The sequence below is a fragment of the Carcharhinus amblyrhynchos genome, chromosome 28 (genome assembly GCF_965287045.1).
Source record: "Carcharhinus amblyrhynchos chromosome 28, sCarAmb.v2.hapA, whole genome shotgun sequence".
NCBI lineage: Eukaryota > Metazoa > Chordata > Chondrichthyes > Carcharhiniformes > Carcharhinidae > Carcharhinus > Carcharhinus amblyrhynchos.
This window is the reverse complement of record NC_137351.1, coordinates 6548403-6570508: the sequence shown is the minus strand read 5'-3', so window position 1 is coordinate 6570508 and position 22106 is coordinate 6548403. Positions and strand designations below refer to the sequence as shown.

General features: G+C 43.0%; 1 protein-coding gene across 4 annotated transcripts in view; it reads right to left on the bottom strand.

The window, feature by feature from the left end:
• The window catches only part of LOC145359683 (EGF-like repeat and discoidin I-like domain-containing protein 3), a 101893-nt gene extending 87024 nt beyond the window's left edge, over positions 1–14869 (bottom strand). For 2 of the 4 annotated variants that reach the window (XM_080214427.1, XM_080214428.1), the window contains exon 1: positions 14682–14869. In XM_080214427.1, coding sequence (XP_080070553.1) covers positions 14682–14751 — 70 coding nt within the window. In that variant the 5' untranslated portion in view covers positions 14752–14869. The remainder of the gene's footprint in view (positions 1–14681) is intronic. The other 2 variants (XM_080214429.1, XM_080214430.1) reach the window with 1 other exon arrangement.
• Positions 14870–22106: the final 7237 nt, after the last annotated feature.

Below are 22106 nucleotides of genomic sequence, written 5' to 3'. Positions count from 1 at the left end.
CAATGTCCTTTGAAAAAGTAACATGCAATAGATTAAAGGGAAACAGTGGATGTACTGTACCCAAATTCCAGAAGGCATTTGATAAGATGCCACGTCAAATGTTACTGTGGAAAATAAAAAAGCAAATGATAGAGGAGGTAATATAATGGCATAGCCGGAAGATTATATGTTTAAGACACGGTTTTTGGTTTTTGATAGGCAAGGGGATTAAGGGTTATGGGGAGAAAGCGGGAAAGTGGAACTGAGCCACTTCAGATCAGCCATGATCTTATTGAATGGCGGGGCAGGCTCGAAGGGCTAGATGGCCTACTCCTGCTCCTATTTCTTATGTTCTTATGTTCTTAAGATTGGTTGGTAAAGAGAAAAGAAAGAGTCAGCATAAATGGGTAATTTTCTGGTTGGCAAGATGTAACAGGGGGCTCAACTTTTTGCAATTTATATAAATGATTTGGATGAAGGGACCCAAGTTATAGTTGCTAAATTTGCCCATGATGTCAAAGATAGGTAAGAATGTAAGTTGTGAAGGGACACGAGGAGGCTACAAAGGGATATAGATTAAATTTGTGGGCAATGATCCGACAAATGGAGTATAATGTGGGAAAATGTGAAATTGTCTATTTTGGCAGGAAGAACAAGAAAATCATATTATCCAGATAATTAAAGATTGTAGAACTCTTGAGATGCAGAAGAACCTGGGAGTCATAGTGTGTGAATTTCGAAAGATTAGTATACAGATAAAACAAGTGAAGAAAGCTAATAGAACATTATTAATAAAAGTAGGGTGATTATGCTTCATTTATACAGAGCAATGGTGAATCCACACTTGGTATACTATGTAGAGTACTGGTCTTTTTTTAAATGAGGAATGCAAATGCATTGGAAGCAGTTCGGATAAGGTTTACCAGACACGAATGGGCAGGCAGGAGGAAACGTTTGGCAAGCTTGGTTGGAATTCATGGAGTTTAGAAGAGTAAGAGGTGACTTGATTGAAATATGCAAGGTCCTGAAGGGTCCTGACAGAGTAGATGCAGAAAGGATGATTCTTCTTGTGGGCATGATGAGGAGATGTTGGTGTTGGACTTGGGTGGGCACAGCAAGAAGTCTCACAATACCAAGTTAAAGTCTAACTGGTTTATTTGGTATCATGAACTTTTGGAATGCTGCTCCTTCATCAGCGCTTTGAAAACTCGTGATTGCAATAAACCAGTTGGACTTTAACCTGGTGTTGTGAGACTTTTTACTCTTGTGGGAGAAGTGGTTGCCCATTTAAGACAGAGATTAGAAGAAATTTTTCTCTCAGGGATTGTGATTCTTTGGAACTCTTTTCCTTAAAAAGGTGGCGAAAGCAGAGTTTATGCATATTTTTAAGGCAGAGGTAGATAGATTCTTGACAAGCAAGGGGGGAGGTGGGGTGGAGTGAAAGATTACTGGGGTATATGTGGAGTTGAGGTCGCAATCAGATCAGCCTTTATCTTATTGAATGTGCAGCAGGTTCAAGAGGGCAAATGGCCAAATCCTGCTTCCAACTGTTATGTTTGTAGGTCATCTGCCTGTGGATTCCAGTCCATTCATTTGTTGCTTATTCTGCCCCAACATAAGTGAACTCTCTGGACAAAGTTCAAATTAAATCCTGTGACATATGGAACAAAAACTTTGGTTTAACTTTTTTTTCACTAACAGTGCATCCTTTTATTTCAGTTTTTAAAACACAAAAGTACAGTGAATTCTTTCAGTCCTGGACTCCAAAATAATTCTCCAAAGTCCTTGAAATTGAAAGTTATTATGGTATCTGGCGCTGAAAAAATTCACTGTATTTGATGCACATTGTTATGTTCGCTTAACAGGGCAGCATCTTTGGAAATTCTCGATGACCCGTGACTAGTTTCTCCCCTTTATCTTTATTTCTCAGGTAAGGCAGACCACATCAGCACACTCCCTGGAAACATCACTAAGAAGAGTGGCTTGGGTCTGAAACAACATGTTTGCAAAAATACCAAGACACTGACTCAGTCTTTTGTTAAATTCATTCCAAGCATGTGGGCTTCGCTAGCCATGCCAGCAACAACTGCCCATCCCTTAAGAAGGTGGCGGTGAGCTGCCGCTTTGAACTGCTGCAGTCAATGTGGTGTCGATTACCCACATGCTTGCTCAGTTCCTCCAAAGCAGTATGATGTAGGTCTGCAAAGAATTAGAGAGCCTGGAGATTAAATCCAAGATGACGAGAGATTTTTTTAAATTTAGATATTCATTCGTGATGATGTGGGCATCACTGGCATGGCCAACATTTATTGTCCACCCCTTGAGAGGGTGGCGAGCGTCTTAATTCTCGAGTCATTTCGCTCTGTTTAGTGAAGGTGCACCGAGGGTGTTGTTAGGTAGAAAGTTCCAGAATTTTGATCCAGCAATTTTTTTTCCTTCTGTAAATTGCATGAATTGTCATATTTTGTTCAAATCAACATCAACTTCTATCTTTAAGAAATTGAAGTCTCTGCAGTAACATAGAAGTGGCTATCATTTTTTCGGAAGCTATCCATACCTCTTTTTTTATTCATTCAAAGGATATGGGTGTTGCTAGCATGGCCAGCAGGGGCAGCAGGGTGGCACAGTGGTTAGCACTGCTGCCTCACGGCGCCAGGGTCTCGGGTTCGATTCCAGCCTTGGGTCACTGTCTATGTGGAGTCTGCACATTCGCCTTGTGTCTGCATGTGTTTCCTCCGGGTGCTCCGGTTTCCTCCCATAGTCCAAAGGGTGTCCTGGTTAGGTGCATTGGCCATGTTAAATTCTCCCTCAATGTACCCAAACAGGTGCCGGAATGTGGCAACTAGGGGATTTTCACAGTAACTTCATTGTTGCATTAATCTAAGCCTACTTGTGACACTAATAAATAAACTTAACTTTATTGCCAATCTCAAATTGCCCTTGAAGAAGGTGATGGCAGGCTGCATCCTTGAACTGCTACAGTCCATGGGGTGTAGGTACACCCACAGTGGAAGGGAATTCCAAAATTTTGACCCAAAGACAGTAAAGGAACAGCGATATATTCCTAAGTCAGGGCAGTGAGTGTCTTGGAGTGAACTTCCAGGTCATGGTATTTCCACTTCTCCCCACAATATCTGGGATGAAATAAATGCAAGACTCACAACAACTCTCCCTCGAGGTTTCCTCTTTCGGATTCATCCAAGATGCACCAAAATCCTCAACAGTTGAGGAAGGCAGATAACAATGTAGGTACTATGCATTCTGTAAAGACGGATGGGTTGTGGGTATGTGTGTGGTCTGAAGATTTGTCTTCTGGAGTTACCATCAAATTTCTTCCCAAGCAGCATTGGCAGCTTACCTTCCTTGTATTATTGCATGGTCTGGAACTGCTTGTTGGGCAGTCCCAAAATAACTTTTGCTAGTTCAGTACTCTGAAGATCAGATCACTGAAAACAGAGAGGTTGAAGTAAAACATTGACACAGAATGTGCTGGTCGGTGGACTTGTTCCAAACACCAATACATTCAGTATCAAGCGACAGCCAGTTGGGAAAACAGCAACTGTGTGCCATGGTGGCAACTCTTGATTTTATACAAAGATTAACCCAATGGTTTGCTGGCAGTGCCTGAACTGCTATCTTAAAGATTGTTCCCAACACTTACATGCCTCTCATGGCACTAGACACAAATACATATATTTTTCCCTCAGCATAGGTTTCATAGAATCCTACAGTGGAGAAGGAGGCCTTTCGGCCCTTTGAGTCTGCACCAATCACAATCTTGCCCAGGCCCTATCCTTATTACATGATACATTTATCCCAGCTAGTTCCCCCTGACACTAAGCGGCAATTTAAGAACATAAGAAGTAGGAGCAGGAGTAGGCCATCTAGCCCTTCGAGCCTGCCCCGCCATTCAATAAGATCATGGCTGATCTGAAGTGGCTCAGTTCCACTTTCCCGCTTTCTCCCCATAACCCTTAATCCCTTTGTCTATCAAAAACCTATCTACCCGTGTCTTAAATATATTTAGCGAAGTAGCCCCCACCACTTCAACGGGCAGAGAATTCCAGATATTCACCACCCTTTGAGTGAAGAAGTTCCTCCTCAACTCCGTCCTAAACTGCCCCCCCCTTATCTTGAGGCTGTGCCCTCTAGTCCTGTTGTCCTTTCTGAGCAGGAAGAATCTCTCCACCTCAACATGTTTGCAAAAATTTAGCATGGCCAATCCATCTAACCCACACATCTTTGGACTGTGGGAGGAAACTGAAGCACCCGGAGGAAACCCACGCAGACATGGGGAGAATGTGCAAACTCCACACAGATAGTGATCCGAGGCCACTGTGAGGCAGCAGTGTCAACCACTGTTCCACCGTGTTTTCACTTACAAGCAATATGCTTCCAAATAAATGTGTCGAATTAATGAACAAAGAAGAAAATATGAGGAGAAACTGGAGGAAGCGGAGTACACAGGATTTCCAACTATTCATGAAAGAGTCACAAGCAAAGTTAACACCTTCACAGCTCATTCAAGAACAGAACGGGGACAATCAGTACAATTCCAATGTTTTTCACACATTATAGTAGAATAGCAACACAGAAAGATGTTTGCATAAAGTTTGCATAGGTGTACAAAAATAAACTGAGCACCAAAAAAAGACTAGACTTTGATTGATGTAGTTCAGCAGAGTCCCAGTTCTAAGGACATAAACATAAAAAATAGAAGCAGAACAATACTATACAGTCGGCCAAGACAGTTCTGCCACTCAATATAATCAAGGCAAGAAAATCCAAATGTGTTTTACCAATATGTTAATGGTAAAACATCAGTTAAGGAAAAAAATTGGACCTATCAGAAGTGAAGGGGGAAACTTGTGTGTAGATGCAGAGGATGTGGGATTGGTTTTAAATGACTGTCTTGTATCCCTGTTTACAAAGGAAAAAGGATGATGTAGATATGGAACACTGAGACATTGGACGGGATAGTCACAAAGAGACAGGAAGCACTTGAAAGGTTGGAACCCTTGAAAATTGATCAGTTGCCAAGGCCAGACGGACTGTTTCCAAGGCTGTTAAAGGAGGCCAGGGAGGACATAGCATATGCTTTGAGGATTATTTTCCAATCCCCACTCGATAAAGGGGAGGTACCAGGAGACTGGAGAAATGCAAACGTAACTGCAAGGTTTACAAACAGATCAAAGGAAATGCCGAACAATTGTAGGCCAGTTAATCTTACATCGGTGGTGAGCAAATCAGTAGAATCAATCCTGAGAGGTAGGATTAACTGTTATATAGAAAGTCAGGAATGGTCAGCATGGAGCTGTTAAAAGAAGGTCTTGCCTTACAGATTTGATTGAATTCTTTGTGGAAATGTCAAGCAGAGTTGATGAAGGTATTGCAGTGAATGTTGTGTATGTGGATTTTAGCAAGGTGTTTGACAAGATCCTACATGGCACTTTGGTCAAAAATGTAAAAGCCCATGGGATCAAGAGGAACCAGAGTGTACAGGCTAATGTGGCAAATTGGATAAAATGTTGGCTGAGTAATAGAAAGCCAAGCGTAATGGTCAATGGATATCCTTGCAAATGAAAAGTTGTTTCAAGTGGTGTTCCACAGGGCTCAATGGTGGGAGAATGCTGTTTGTGTTACATATAAACAATCTGCACATGAACACAGTGGGTACAGTGATCAGGAAACTTGCAGATGACACAAAGATTGGCCAAGCAGTGGATACTGCAAATAGCTATAATCTCCAAAATAATATATAGATTGGTGGACTGGACAGTAAAGTGACAGATGGATTTTAACATAGAGAAGTGTAAGGCAGTGCATTTAGGGAGGTCAGACGGTTATAGGGAATACACATGATGTGGTAATGCCAGCGTTGGATTGAGGTGGGCACAGTAAGAAGCCCCACGACACCAGATTAAAGTCCAACAGGTTTATCTGATATCACAAGCTTTCCGAGAGCTGCACCTTCATCAAGTGAGTGGCCATTCGCGTGATGAAGGAGCAGTGCTCGAAAGCTTGTGATACCAAATAAACGTGTTGGACTTTAACCTGACATTGTGAGACTTCTTACAGGGAATCACAGTGCTGCAATTGATCTCACTGACCCTGGAAAAAGAAAAAAATCAATAGCATTTGTAGGATCAAGTGATTAGAGTGGAGGAAGACCAGTCAGTTACCTTAATTCTTTCATCCAGGATAATCCTAAAATCCCCCACTTATTCCAATGGTTTTGCATCCACAAGCATTTCCTTGTATTAACTGCTCCCTCTGGGAAGAAAAGCTTCCTGATATTAGTCCTAACTTTGCACTTCACTAATCATGTGAATCCGTGGCCCCCTTGTCTTAATTTTGGAATTTTTCCAGAGTCTTTCCATAACACTTATAATTTTACATAACCTTGAAGACCAATTCTTTAAATGCTCTCTTTTGACTATGATTTTTTTTCTAGTCTTGTCTCATATAATTCAGGCCATAAGTTTCCAAATGTTCATAAGAACATAAGAACATAAGAAATAGGAGCAGGAGTAGGCCATCCAGCCCTTCGAGCCTGCCCCGCCATTCAATAAGATCATGGCTGATCTGTCGTGTCTCAGTTCCACATTCCTGCCCTCTCCCCATAACCCTTAATCCCCTCGCTTATCAAAAACCCATCCACCCGCGTCTTAAAAATATTTAGCGAGGTAGCCTCCACCACTTCAACGGGCAGAGAATTCCAGAGATTCACCACCCTTTGAGTGAAGAAGTTCCTCCTCAACTCTGTTCTAAACCGCCCCCCCTTTATCTTGAGGCTGTGCCCCCTAGTCCTACTATCCTTTCTGAGTGGGAAGAGTCTCTCCACCTCTATCCTATCCATCCCATTCATCATCTTATACGTCTCAATGAGATCTCCCCTCATTCTTCTAAACTCTAACGAGTACAAGCCTAGTTTATTCAGCCTCTCCTCATAGCTCAACCCCCTCAACTCCGGTATCAGCCTAGTAAACCTCCTCTGCACTCCCTCCAAGGCCAAAATATCCTTGCGTAAGTACAGCGACCAAAACTGCACACAGTACTCCAGCTGCGGCCTCACCAATGCCCTATACAGCCGCAGCAAGACCTCCCTTGCTAGCAGGATTTTCCCATCCGCTGTAGTGAATGGGGATTTGGCTTGTCACCAAATTCTCCATGCTCGCTGCAGTGGGAGCGTGGCGTGAACGGGTGGTAAAAATCGCATCCCCAGTTATCAGAAATGGTTCTCCTTTGTCTCGACAGCAATGTTTCAATCTTGTGTTTCATTCACCAGAGCGAGACAGGCCACTCAAGTGTAGCCTGACTCGAGCGCTATACAATTTGTTAACAGTTTCTTTTGATACATCTACGTGTTTCAATATTCCATTACCTTTGTTGATGGCTCTTCCATCTTGGTTGGTTGGGCACACTGATTGTAAAGTCCATGTAGGCTCTGTACAATTTTATACCCAACTGTTGTGACATCATTCAGGGAACATGTTCTCCTGTTTGATGATTACTGACCCTAGATGCAAAGAGCACACCTGAATATTGGCTGAAGGCAAAACTAGACTCGAGTGGTTTGTGGCAGAGCTTTCATAGGCCAGTTGGAATCAGACTCTGTGAACACCATCAGGAAAAGGAAGAGGAAAAGGGTTAGGAAGAGGAAAATTAGAGAGAGGGATTAGCCAAGTCTTCTTTTTGTAGATTTTGCTGGAAAAGTGGATTGCAGAGCAATTAAGCCAAAAATACAGCTAGGAACACATTGCATCAATTTACTCACCACCATATATTTTTATCCATGCAATTTTCTAAAGTTTAATTCATTTTTAGCAAGCTGTTCATGTAATTATGGTACAGATTGGACTCCAGATAATATCTTGGAAACATCATCCTTGTAATTTGTTGCTTTTCCTTTAAGTACATAATGTGATTATTATACATTCCTGAGCATCAGCAAAAGGATGTTGTTCAAAAATGTTATTTTCATGTTGGCCAAAACCATCGTTAGCTACAGAATTAATGTGTTTAAATATGGCCATATTATTGATTATGTTTTTCTTCCTTTTTGCAGTTGAGCGCATCTACAGAAATACCATCTGTATCATATCACTTGGGGGTCATAGTTTCTGCCTAGAAGTGTTTGGTAAGGACATGGCGAGCTTTAGCTGAAATGCCTCCTGAAATAGTCTACTACTGTCTTGGCTCACACAAACAGCCATAATAACAAAAGAATCATAGAATCCCTACAGTGCAGAAGAAGGCTATTCAGCTCAACGAGCATACAAGAACAATGATCCCACTAGGCACTACCCCATACCCCACGCATTTACCTTGCAAATGCCCCTGATACTAAGGGGAAATTTAACATGGCCAATGCACCTAACCTGCACATCTTTGGAGTGTGAGCGGAAACCAGAGTACCCGGAGGAAACACAAGTAGACATGGGGAGAACGTGCAAACTCCACACAGTCACCCAAGGGTGGAATTGAATCCGGGTCCCTGGCACTGTGAGGTATCAGCGCTAACCACTGCATCCCCGTGTCACCCTTTAAGAAGGCTGATGCTCTATTTTTGATAAAGTATATCGCCCAGAACACTAACCTCCTTCTTCTCATTCAGATTGTGGCCAAACAGTTGGGCGTTTTCAGCATTTCATTTTGGATTTCTAGCAGCTTGACTCATGACTCAGCCCTCAGTTGCCAATTATTATTAGTAGACTTTCTAAGAGGTGTACCACAGACTGACAGCCAACCCAACAATGGTTTCACTTTCTGAAAACTGCAAATCAGCGTGAGACAGAATATTATTTTCCGTGAAATGATAGATGCCATCTAGTCACTAAAAACACATTCTCCTGTACAGAGAAGGAAACATGAAAAATAGCTCCAATCAAAATGCTAATTTGTTTTGCTTCTTGCAATAACACTGAGTTGGGAGTTGAGCCAAGTGATAAACTGGTTAGAATGTCAGTTCTCCTGTTGTCGTCCAGAGCTGATAATGCGACATTATAACTAGCTGGTGACCAAATAAATTCTTGCATCTGAGGCTGCATCTGTCTTTGACAGTCTTCGGTCATGATTGTATAAAGAGAATGCCTCTAAGGTTCAGCAAGTCTATACAACCCATAATATGAGCTAATCTTTCATATCCAGCTCTTCACCAGCATGAAGCATTCCATGTGAACTTTATAAATTGGAAGTGACAAAAGGTTTGACTCACGAAATGTTTATCTCTGGGTTTTTAACTACATTCCAAAAATTCCATTAACTACAGTCCAAAGATGTGTGGGTTAGGTTGATTGACCATGCTAAATTAACCCTAGTGTCAGGGGAATTAGCGAGGTAAATATGACAGTTATGGGAATAGGGCTTGGGTGGGATTGTGGTTGGTGCAAACTTGATGGGCCAAGTGGCCTCCTGGGATTGCATGATTTGTCCATCACCACTCCAGGACAGGAATTCATGACCTCGCCTAAATACTCATTGCACATTACTATCATTGAGGAGCTACTAGAACTGCCATCCCTTGAGTGAGAGGTTAAACTGTGGCTCTGTTCATTCTGGTGGACATCCAAGATCCCAGGCAACAGTATGTGAAAAAGAGGGGGGCGACACGGTGCAGTGATTAGCACTGCTGCCTCACAGCACCATGGACCCAGGTTCAATTCCGGCCTCCGGTCACTGTCTATCTGGAATTTGCAATTTCTCCCCCTGTCTGTGTGGGTTTCCTCCGGGTGCTCCGGTTTCCTCCCACAGTCCAAAAGATATGCTGGTTAGGGTGCATTGGCCATGCTAATTTCTCCCTCAGTGTACCTGAACAGGCACCAGAGCATGGTGATTGGGGGACTTTTAAAGTAACTTCATTGCAGTATGAATGTAAGCCTACTTGTGACACTAATAAATAAACTAAAAACTTTAAAACTTGTCAATGCTAAACTGCCCCTTAATCTCCAAAGATGCATAGGTTAGGAGGATTTGTAGGGTAAATGCATGGGGTTACAGGGCTAAGAGTGGACCAGGTAAGACATGCTGTTGGAGAGTCAGTGCAGACTCAATGGGCCAAATGGCACCATAGGGATTTTCTGAAGAGGATGTTCTCTAGCGTCTTAGCCAACATTCCTCCCCTTGACTATGCAAAATAACCAAACAAACTAACCATTCATTCATTGTTGCTGTTAGTTGCAGTGTGCAAAATGACCTTTGCATCTGCCAACCTATTTCATGTTGACTGCATTTCAAAAATATTCACTGTAAGCACATTTACACAGTTCTGTAAGACCTGATAATTTATTATCCAAATGCAAGTTTTTGGTTTTGTCCTCCAGCTAGTAGTTTTACCAATTTCTCCTTTAAAAGAGAGAACACAAATCTCAAGTCACATTAATCATAGAATCCCTGCAATGCAGAAGGAGGCTACTCAGTCCATCAATGCTGCACCAACAGCAATCCTACCCAGGCCCTATCCCCATAACCCCATGTATTTATCCTGCTAATCCCCCCAACATCTGGGGCAATATAGAAAGCCAATCAACCTAACTCGCACATCTTTGTAAGGCAGAATCCTCAAGGGGCCTGATTTTTAATGCTATGTAAGTAAATGTGTTTTGAGCAAGTTGAATTTGAGCCCCTTGTTTATATTTATATGTAACTTGGTAGCTATGGGAGGAAACCAGAGCACCCGGAGGAAACACATGCAGACACGGGGAGAATGTGAAAACTTCACACAGTCACCCAAGGCTGGAATTGAACCTGGATCCTTGGTGCTGTGAGGCAACAGTGCTAACCACTATGCCACCGTGTCGCCCAATGTCAACTGCACAGTTGGTGCTCAAGCAGCTAAGAGTTTGGGTAACATCCATTTTGTCAGGAAATGCAGTACGATACCATGGTGTATTCTGAAGCAAACTGATCATCACCCACTATCCTATTAGTACAGCATAACTGAAAGGCAGTCTGATTTTTCTGGATTGCATGCTACACCATACATCATGGAATGGCACAAACCCATCATCAGGCTGTTGTGCAATGCATTATGAAATGACCCATGAACACACACTATAATTGTTTTCTTAACTAGCACAGAGGAGAAGAGGGGTTGCCAGAGCAACTGGGCTGGTTTTCCCAATTCCAGACATCAAGAGAGTAGGAACCAGCATCCGTCATGGGAGCTGGAGCGTCACTGAGGCGGTAGATTCTGTTGTCTTTGTTTTTGTGCTAATTATATTATAGCTTGGGGTGGGGAGGGTGATAGTTCTGAGAGAGGCAAGAAACACACACCCTGGCAACAGCATTGTAGCCAAACAGCTTCTCTCATTAAATTGTTTTTGAAGATCTTGGTGTTATATTATCCTTACTGTTCACACTTACACACAGCTGTATTAAATTAATATCTCAAAGATGACAATCAAAGGGAAAGATGTGATAATGAAAAATGCTGAATTCTGACTGTGTCCTACAGTTCAGAAGAAAGACCCAAAACAAAAGTTTTGGAAGGGAACAGCTACGAAGTTACATATAAGGGGCTCAAATTTAACTTGTTAAAGTCATTTACTTTTATATGGTGTGATCTTACGACCTTGTCCCATCCGTTTGGTGAATCAAGATGATAAGATCAGATTCGCGGCCAGTTTCTCATCTCCCCCTATCTTACCAGCCCTCCTTTGCTGGTGAAATCAATATTAATGACATGTACATGTCATTAGTGAGTCCCAGACACTATTGTCTGGTCACTTATATTTATCCCCTCGCTGATCGAGCTTCACACTTGACATGATGGCCTCACCTGGTGGACCGGGGGCCATTGAAGCCCCAGGGTGGCTGGGTTAGGGCCAAACAATCGACGGGGGCCTACAGGGTGGGAGACCGCCACACGTTTCTCAAATTTAGGAATGTTAATGGTAGGTAGGTGAAGAAAGTTGATAAATGAGTAGGGTGATAGGTGGCTAGGGTTGCAGGTGGGTAAGTGAGTCAAGGGTTAGTCGGGTCAGGAGGGCTTGTCAGATGGGAGCTAGTCAGGTGAGGTTGGGAGGGCGGAAATTAGGGATAGGTCAGTTGCCTTGTTACCATGGAGTCAGTGCGTTGGGATTTCCGAGGGGTCTCAATGTGAAACTTATGGGTCAGGGCATCCCGTATCTGGTGGTCTGGAGACATAGAAAATCTGGGCCATGATGCCATTTGTTCACCAGAAGGAACTGTTTAACCAACTCCTGTCTGGCAACCAGCTCTGCAGCACATCCCCATCCCTTTTCCCCTGTGAAACACTTAGGGTGTTTTGCTTCAATAAAGATACTGTATGGAAACACATTGTCCTAGTTGACATTCACATGCTGCCACTTTCCAAACGTTGTTACTTTAGAATGGACAGAAGAAACCTTTGTTGATTTCATTACCGTAGAACCGTGTCAGCAATAACTCAGTAACATTCTTACCTTTGAAATAGAAATTCCAAGACTCACTGAACACAACTGAGGCTAACACTCAAATGCAGGGCTGAGGGTGTGCTCCACAAGAGGAGTCTTCTTTCAGTTGAGACATTAAATCAAGACCCTGTCTGCCCTCTCAGATGAACCTAAAAGATCCAAGGCACTATGTCGAAGACCTAGGGAGTTCTGCCCAACGTCCTGGCCAATACTTATCCCTCAATCAACATCACTAACTCAGAATATCCAATCATTATCACATAGCTGTTTGTGGGAGCTTGCTGTGAGCATATTGGCTGCTATGATTCCTACATTGCAATAATCATTTCACTTCTAAACAATTTCATTGTATTTCAGGACAGCCAGAGGTTGTGAAAGATGCTATAAAAACGTCCAACATTATTTCTATTGGGTTGAATGTTAATTTTGAAAATATTTGCACCCTCTCTTCACTTTTAGTGAACAATTGGGTGGCACAGTGGTCAGCACTGCTGCCTCACAGCACCAGGGACCCGAGTTTAATTTCCAGCTTGGACCACTGTCTATGTGGAGTTTGCACATTCTCCCCATGTCTGTGTGGGTTTCCTCTGGGTGCTCCCACAGTCCAAAGATGTGCAGGTTGGGTGGACTGGCCATGCTAAGTTGCCCCTCGGTGTCAGGGGGACTAGCTAGGGTAAATACATGGGGTTATGGGGATAGGGTCTGGGTGGGATTGTGGTCAGTGCAAACCTGATGGGCCAAATGGCCTCCTTTTGCACTGCAGGGGTTCTATGTGGACCAATGACACTTAATTAAGATATACTTTAGCAGTCATTGTAGAAATTCTATCCTTCAGTCATCCTTCATCTTGTATATTGTGCAGGCATATCTTTAAGTTTATTTATTAGTGTCACAAGTAGGCTTACATTAACACTGCAATGAAATTACTGTGAAAACTCCAGCGACTCTTCGGGTACACTGAGGGAGAATTTTAGTGTGGCCAATGCATCTAATCAGCACATCTTTTGGACTGTGGAAGGAAACCCACACAGACACGGGGAGAACATGCAGACTCCTCGCAGACAGTCACCCAAGCCAGGAACTGAATCCAGGTCCCTGGCACCATGAGGAAGTCATGATGTGGATATGCCGGCGTTGGACTGGGGTAGACACAGTAAAAAGTCTGACAACACCAGGTTTCAGGCTAGTAAACTCACTAGCTTTTAGTGAGTTTACTATCAAATAAATCGGTTGGACTGAAACCTGGTGTTGTCAGACTTTTTACCATGAGGAAGCAGTGCTAACCATCGTGCTGCCCTCACACTTTCCATTCAAATACTTAATACAGTTAAACCCAAGAAGCTCAGTTTAGCTACAGAGTCAAGACCACCAGTTCGCAGAGTGCAATCCCTATAACACCAAGTGAAGGTTCCACATTCACACACGCAAACACACATACAGACGTGAAACAGAATGTGATTTATACTCAGTCACTGTAAACCAAGAGTCCTCACTTTCGGAAATAGCAATTCCCTTTGTGTATAGTGGGCAAGGCTATTTGCTTTCTCAATTTGAAAATAATAATAAAAAAAATGCGATGTGACCCTCAAAGCATCGGAAAAATTTCCCAAATCCCTCCAAGCAAAAACAAGACTTGCTCTCTTTCAGTCACATAAAAATCAGTGGACCTGGCAATAATTTCCCAGGAAGTGAATCATTCCATATGTTCGTGTTAGTCAGAAATCCCTGATTCATCCCTAAGCCCCCCCAAAGCAAACGGCAGAAAGAAAACACTTGAGCTGAGCTAGAATGGAATCGTCTTTCCCAGTTGACATGTGGCTTACCCTAACTTTTTATAGCCTGTAAATCCGAATTAGCAACGGGGGGGTGCGGGGGATCAGATCAATTCACTGCAGCGAGCCACTTGTTTATTTACATCTCCCTGGAACTGAACACAACTCCTTGTGAAATAACTGTATAGCAAAATATTTTTTAAAAAGACAGAACTGGCAGAGGTGCTGAGTTTTTTTTCAAACAGCTTCTTAGTTATTCCACCAGTTTAAAGAAATGATCTCATCTCAATAGGATGAATAAATAATACGTGGAAATATAAAGGGTGGGGGGGGGAAGAAAATGCTGGTAAAATATTTTCTATGACAAAGAACATTCCGGGGAGTTAATTCTAGAAAAGAACCGTGCAGAGATCTGAAGTTATCGAAAGCAGGAAGCAAGCAACAGAAATAATCTCTTTTTTAAGAGAAAAAGGGAATTCTCTGTTGAAGTTTGCAAAGTCTGGCTGCTCCTTACCACTTGATCCCAGGGCGAAAGAATAAGTGATGAGAAGGGTAACGTAAAACTTCGGGGTGTAGGGTCGCATCCTCCTGTCTGTCTGTCTGTTCTGTTCTGTCCCCCTTCTTGCTCGGTAGTTCTCCTTCAAGAGTTGGGAAAGGTGGAAAGAGCTGGAGCTGTCAAGAGCCTGATATCACAGATTAGAGGACACGTGCCTCTCTGTGTATCCAATTATCTCACTGACTTGGATACACTGCCTCAGGCAGCAGCCCTATGCGTCAAAGTGGGAGCTGTTCTCACTCGGGGTGGAGCGAGAGGGGGGAAGGTTTCCACTGCTTGCAACTTTTGTTCACTTTCTGTGTTACTCATTCCTCACTGTAGTGACCTTTTTGTTCTACCTTTTTTGTTTTTTGGTGGGGGGGGGGTGAATCTCCATGAATCATCCCCCCTCCCCACCGCCCCCCCGTGTTGTTTCTGTCTGCTCTGTTATTGAGATAATATATACTTTACGTGAGGGTTGATTTAATTAAAAATAATTAGAGCTCCTGCATCATGAATCAAATTCTGTTTTCATTACATGCAATCTCAGGATCTTTTAATCCAATGTTTTCTTTTGAGGGAGATTGCATCCTATTTAATTACTTAAAATGCTCAGGCAAGTGATTTTGAAAGTAATAATTCCAATTCCTTTTTAAGGTTCTTTCATGGGATGTGGGCATCGCTGGCATAGCCAGCATTTGTTGCCCACTCCCAACTACCCTCAAACTGAGTGGCTTGCTAGTTCATTTCAGAGTCAACCACCTTGCTGTTGGTCTGAAATAGATCAGACCAGTGCGAATGGCAGATTTCCCTCCCTAAAGGATATTCGGTGACTTTCTGTGCGGAGCTTGCACATTCTCCCCGTGTTTGCGTGGGTTTCCTCCGGGTGCTCCATTTTCTTCCCACAGTTCAAAGATGTGCGGGTTAGGTGCAAGAGTCATGCTAAATTGCCCCTTAGTGTCCTGGGCTGTGTAGGTTAGAGGGATTAGTGGGTTAAATATGCGGGGTTCCAGGAATAGGGCCTAGGTGGGATTGTTGTCAGTGCAGACTCGATGGACCGAATGGCCTCCTTCTGCACTGTAGGGTTTCCATGATTTCGAAGATAGTGCATCAGTTGGGTTTTTACAACAATCAAGTTTAAAGTTTATTTATTAGTGTCACAAGTAAGCTTACATTAACACTATAATGAAGCTACTGTGAAAATCCCCTAGTCGCCACACTCTGGAAGCACTGAGGGAGAATTTAGCACAGCTAATGCACCGAACCAGCAACATCTTTCAGACTATGGGAGAAACACATTTATACAATGAAATCTATCACAGTTTGGGTTTCTGTGACCATTTATTTATTTCTTTCATGATTAACACTGACCTATACTATCTGGAAAGGGGCAGGGGGGTTTTGGGAGAGAATTCCAGAGTCTCAGTATGTGCTTTGGTTGGTGGGGGGAGGAGAGGGAGGTGGTCTGATTAAGCCCCAGAAAGCCACTATGCTAGGTTGTGCATGCATCTTGTTAAGGCCTGACATACTCTGAACCTCCAATTAATTTTTAAATTTTAAAACTGAACCCAAAAGGCTGCAAAATGTGACTGCCTGAGGATCACTTGTCTGACTACTTGTGGATTGAAACCACTCCCCTATCTCTAGTGGGAAGAAAAAGAACATTACAAATTAATCTTGAATCGACACCGGAAGGGCAGGCTGTAAGATTAATATTTTTGTCTTTATTCCACAGGTGGAGGTCCACCTCGTGTCAAGCGAGGGGCATGCACACGGCGGGTCGTGCGTGGGCTGCTCTTGGAAGTTCCAGGAGTGGCCTAGTACTTCATGTCGGTGTGTGTGCTTGATCCTGGACCGGTAGACGGGCGCCGCAACAGCTCAGTGACTAGCACTGCTGGCTGTGCAGATACATGGATTTGGGCCTGTGTCTGTGGGAGTTTGTGCATTCTCCCTGTGGTTGCGTGGGTTTCCTCCGGGCGCTCTGGTTTCCTCCCACACCCCAAAGATGTGCTCTTAGGCTAATCGGTTTTTACCAAATTGACACTATTTCTTCCCTGAATCTGACTGAGTAGGGTTCCATTCGTAGACATGCAGGGTAGAATAGGTGTAGGGTGATGCGGCGGCGCGGGCTCGTTGGGCCGAAGGGCCTGTTTCCCGTGCTGGGTTGTTCTTTGTTCCTTGTTCTTTGTTCTTTGATTTCCTTTACTGAAACTAATCCAAAAGGGTATTATCAAATTGAATGGGCTATTCAAACACAAGTCACAGGTTACCTCAAGCTGCCAAGGTGTTAGCCCCACAATAACAGATCTATATTGGGGAAATGATGGTGATATTATCACTAGACTATTAATGCAGAAACTCAGCTAATGTTCCTGAAACCTGGTTTTAAATCCCGCCACGACAGATGGTGGAATTTGAATTCAATAAAAGAAGTCTGGAATTAAGAATCTACTGATGACCATGAAACCATCGTCAATTATTGTAAAAACCCATCTGGTTCACTAATGCCTTTGAGGGAAGGAAATCTGCTATCCTTACCTGGTCTGGCTTACATGTGACTCCAGAGCCACAGCAATGTGGTTGGTTCTCAACAAGGGCAACTAGGGATGGGCAATAAATGCTGGCCAGCCAGCGATGCCCATATCCCACAACTTAATTTTAAAAATCAATGTAACCACCCACCTTATTTGGAAAAGAGCTTTGAACTTGTAAAAGATCACATGATGCGATCACATGTTTTAATCTGTTTTCGTGTCAGCAAGATGCTTCCAGACAGTTCCACTGAAAACCATCAAATTAGCTACAAGGCATCCCAGCTGCCAAAAATGAGGCACCAACACTCTCTGAACATCAAGGTTCATGAAGTTTAAACCAAAGAAACAAGAAAATAAAACAGCGAAGGTAAGTGTGTTGTGTCAGCCTCACAGGATTGCCAAGGACTTGTAAGCCACAGATTGGATACTTGTGAGAAGCAGCACAGGTTAGAAGCATAAATGTGATCCCTTTACACTTATTGGTAAAATGATTCCCATCAACATATTATAAAAAGAGTAATGTTCCCACAGCACCACCTCATCAAATACTCCCAAGTCAGCTATAGTACAGCTTAGGTGTAGAATAAGGCTCCTTTCTGCAAAATTGGATTCAACCCCAGCTTCATAAGTGTTTCCTGTTACTGCAGCAATTTAACATTTCTATTTCCCAAACCACCCATTATTACGGCTTTTCTGAGTGAGTTTGTTAGTAATTATGCTAAATTATAGTAAACTTGGGGCCTTAAAGTTGTTGCAGTAAGAACAGAACTCAGATTCAACAATCTAAATCTTGTAATGCCCAACTAGGTGTGGTTCAGAGCCATATGGGTCAGGAATGTTCATGGTTAGATATCCAGTCTGAGTTGGTTGATACTGATTGGGTGGATGCTATAGTTTCTATCAGTCTGGGGGAAGGGGGAGATGGGGAATAAGAATTTTCATATGAATGTAGCCTCCTGTGCTTTTGAATCAAGATCTTCAGGCAAGGAGGAGACAAATCTGAGAAAAAAAAGAGAATAAAAGAAGTCTTTCCAGGGTTTTCATTTACCCAGCCTTCATTTTTGAAAAATGAACACACATATACGAATATACAAATTAGAAGCAGGAGTAGGCCATTTGGCCCTCGAACCTGCTCTACCATTCAAAAAGATCATGGCTGATCTAACTATGGCCTCAACTCCACTTTCCTTCCTATTTTCTACATTCTTTGACTCCCTTATCAATTGAACATCTATCTAACTCCATCTTAAATATATTCAATGCCTCCACCACACATGAGAAACGAGTTCAGATGCACAACCCTCTGATGGAAAGGAATTCTCCTTATTGCCACCATTGTTGAGAGACCCGTTATTTGTGCGCCCTGGTTCTCGTCTCTCCCCGAAAGGGAGACATCCTTTTAGCATTCACCCTGTCAAGTCCTCTCATCACCAATTGAGCTCAAATTACCTTTACTTGAACTGATTGATTGATTTATTATTGTCACAGAAAGAATAGGCTGCAGAATGGAATGTTTCAATCAGCAATAAGGTAAGGAGCAAAATCAGCTTAATATGTGCTAGGTCCATTCAAAAGTTTGATGGCAGCAGGAAAGAAGCTGTTCTTGAGTTGGTTGGCTCGTGACCTCAGATTTTTGTATCATTTTCCCGACAGAAGAAGGTGGAAGGCAATATATCCAAGGTGCATGGAACCCTTGATTATGCTGGCTGCTTTTCCGAGACAGTGGGAAGTGTAAATGGAGTCAATGGATGGGAGGCTAGTTTGCATGGTTAACTGGGCTACATTCACAACTCTTTGTAGTTTCTTGTGGTCTTGGTCAGGGGAAGAGCCATACCAACCTGTGATGCATCTGGAAAGAATGCTTTCTATGGTGCAACTGTAAAAATTGGTGAAAGTCGTTGTGGACATGACAAATTTCCTTAGCCTCCTGAGAAAGTAGAGGCACAGGTGGGCTTTCTTAAATATAGCATCAAGTGTGGAGGGACCAGAATCGATTGTTGGTGATCTGAACACGTAGAAACTTTGATGTAGATAGGGATTTGTCCTCCACTACTTTTTCTGAAGTCAGTGACTATTTCTTTCATTTTACTGACATTGAGGGAGATTATGGTCATTGCACCATTTCACCAGATTCTCTGTCTCCTTATTGTACTCTGTCCCACAGTGATCATGGAGGAGGTAACCCACTCAGCAATGTTTTCCCACCTATGCTAATTTTGAATGCATTTCACAGTAAATCATACTGACGGACACAAAACACCAACTAGTAAAAACCTATTGACCCAAGTCAACAGAAAACCCAAGAAAACCTACCCCATATTCCGAAATCTCTGTAGTGTGAAGAAATGACCCTCAGTCACTTCCTACAACAACCCTTTACATTTACATAACATTGGAAAACATCCGAAAATGCTCCACAGTAGTGGAATCAGACAAAAGATTAATATCAGTCTAGAGAGGAGAGGGTGGGACAGATGATTAAAAGCTAAGGCAAAGTTTTAAATCTGTTCACAAAGGAGAGAATGAGAGAGACTGAGGTTCAGGAAAGGAATCTCGGAGTTTGGGGCCTAAATAGCTGAAGCCACGATTACCAATGGTCAGATGGAGGGATATGAATCCAGATTGCAGGATTTAGCATTCCTGGGAAATTGTCAGGCTGGAGGAGATTACAGAGATAAGGAAGAGGATCGTGTGGTCAACCATATCAAAGTTTACAAAATTTGGAGGATGAATGGACCATAGACCTAGTCACATGGTGGCACAGTGGTTAGCACTGCTGTCTCACAGTGCCTGGGACCCAGGTTTGATCCCCAGCTTGGGTCACTGTCTGTGCAGATTCTGCACATTCTCCCCATGTCTGCATGGGTTTCCTCCAGGTGCTCAGTTTTCCTCCCAAATTCCGAAAGACATGCTGGTTAGGCACATTGGCCATGCTAAATTCTCCCTCAGTGTGTCTGAATGTGGCGGCTAGAATGTGGCGGCTAGAGAATCTTCACAGTAACTTCATTGCTGTGTTGATGTAAGCCTACTTGTGATACTAATAAATAAACTTTAAACAATAGATTTGATTTATTATTGTAACATGTGTTGGTATACAGCGAAAAGTATTATTTCTTGCACGCTATATAAAGCATACCATTCATAGAGAAGGAAAGGAGGAAGTGCAGAATATAGTGTTGTAATCATAGCTAGGATGTAGAGGAAGATCAGCCTAGTGCTAGGTAGGTCCATTCAAAAGCCTGATGGCAGCAGGGCAGAAGCCCTTCTTCAGTCAGTTGGTACATGACCTCAGACTTCTGTATGTTTTGCCGACAGAAGAAGCTGGAAGAGAGTATGTCCGGGGTGCGTGGGATCCTCGATTATGCTGGCTGCTTTTCCAATGCGGCTGGAAGTGTAGACAGAGTCAATGGGTGGGAGGCTGCTGCTATTTGCCACTTTTGTAAGAGCTGTTTCAGTGAGTGGTAGCTGCAGTGTAATGGCTTCTGTCAGTTCCTGCACTGACTTCCAGTAACCCCGCAGCCAGTGTTTAAAACTTCACTTGCCAGAAAATTATTAGGACCCAAATACTAAAGCTCACATCATTTCCCTCTATCAAAAATATCTGGGAATTTGAGAACCGAGCAAGGCTCTGAATAACGTTCATGAGAATGCATGACTTTATTTTTTGATTTCTGTTTTGCACAGCTTTTGTTTACCAGTTAAAAAGCTGTCATCTGAAACACTTAGTTGTGTTAAAAATAGCAGTACCAATGGCTGGAAGGGAGTTATTACAGTGTAATTTCAGCAAGGACAAAGTTTAGATTATACCATAACCTGTGAGAGTGAAGCTGGAGTGTTTTGCAATGTGACCTGAACCCCGAGATTAAACTGCTGACTCAATAGGTCATACACGCTACATGTTTCTGACCATTTAATTTCAACCAGGACACTCGTGAGTGTGGTACAATTAACAGTGCACTGGTGAGGGTGCGACAGTTAATTTTTGTGCCTTTGGGCTAGAAAACTGCCAATGAGTCCCCAGTGCAAATGCCATTATGTGTGAGCTGTTTCCAGTTGGAAGATGGAGACCAGTGAAAGAATGCCAGGCAGACCTGCCTGTATGAAGGATGTGTCCTGTCGGCTCAGTCTACCCTCACACCCACTCTGTGATACTTAAAGAGAATCTGATAATTACAGAGAAGTGGCAAAAAAGGGAGACACAATGTCTTAAAGCCTTTGAAAGACTGAAAAGGCATTGCAACCCACTGACAGTCTTTGTTGAAGGCAATAAGAGGGGAGAGTTAAGGACCAACAGTTAAATCTGAAGGAAAGGAAGTTCGGAGTCTGCTAATTATTAGTGAAGTGCAGTGCTCCCACCACCGTTTGATGGTTGCTGAGTTGGAAGGATGCTGCGTGAGATGATCATGTGGAGGTGTCCGGCTGCAGGAGTTGTTGTCTCACTGTTTCGAAACTTCCCTGTAATTATCCAATTCCCTTCAAGTTTCTCCAATATGAAATGTTCACATTTCCTTCATTCATACACTCCCTACGCCTATCCAAATCTGTGCTTGCATTGTATGACTAATCAGGCCAGCGAAGTGATCCAAAGAATTTGAGTGCTCTTGCACCTAAGCCAACACTTTCCTCTGCCTCAGTAAAGCTTTCTGCATAACCAAGGACCCCATGCACCCCAGACATACCCTCTTCCACGTTTTTCCTTCAACAAAAAGATACTGTGGGGTTAGCACAGTGGCACAGTGGCTAGCACTGCTACCTCACAGCACCAGGGCCCCAGGTTCAATTCCCGGCTTGGGTCACTGTCTGTGTGGAGTTTGCATATTCTCCCTGTGTCTGCGTGGGTTTCCTCTGGGTGCTCTGATTTCCTCCGATA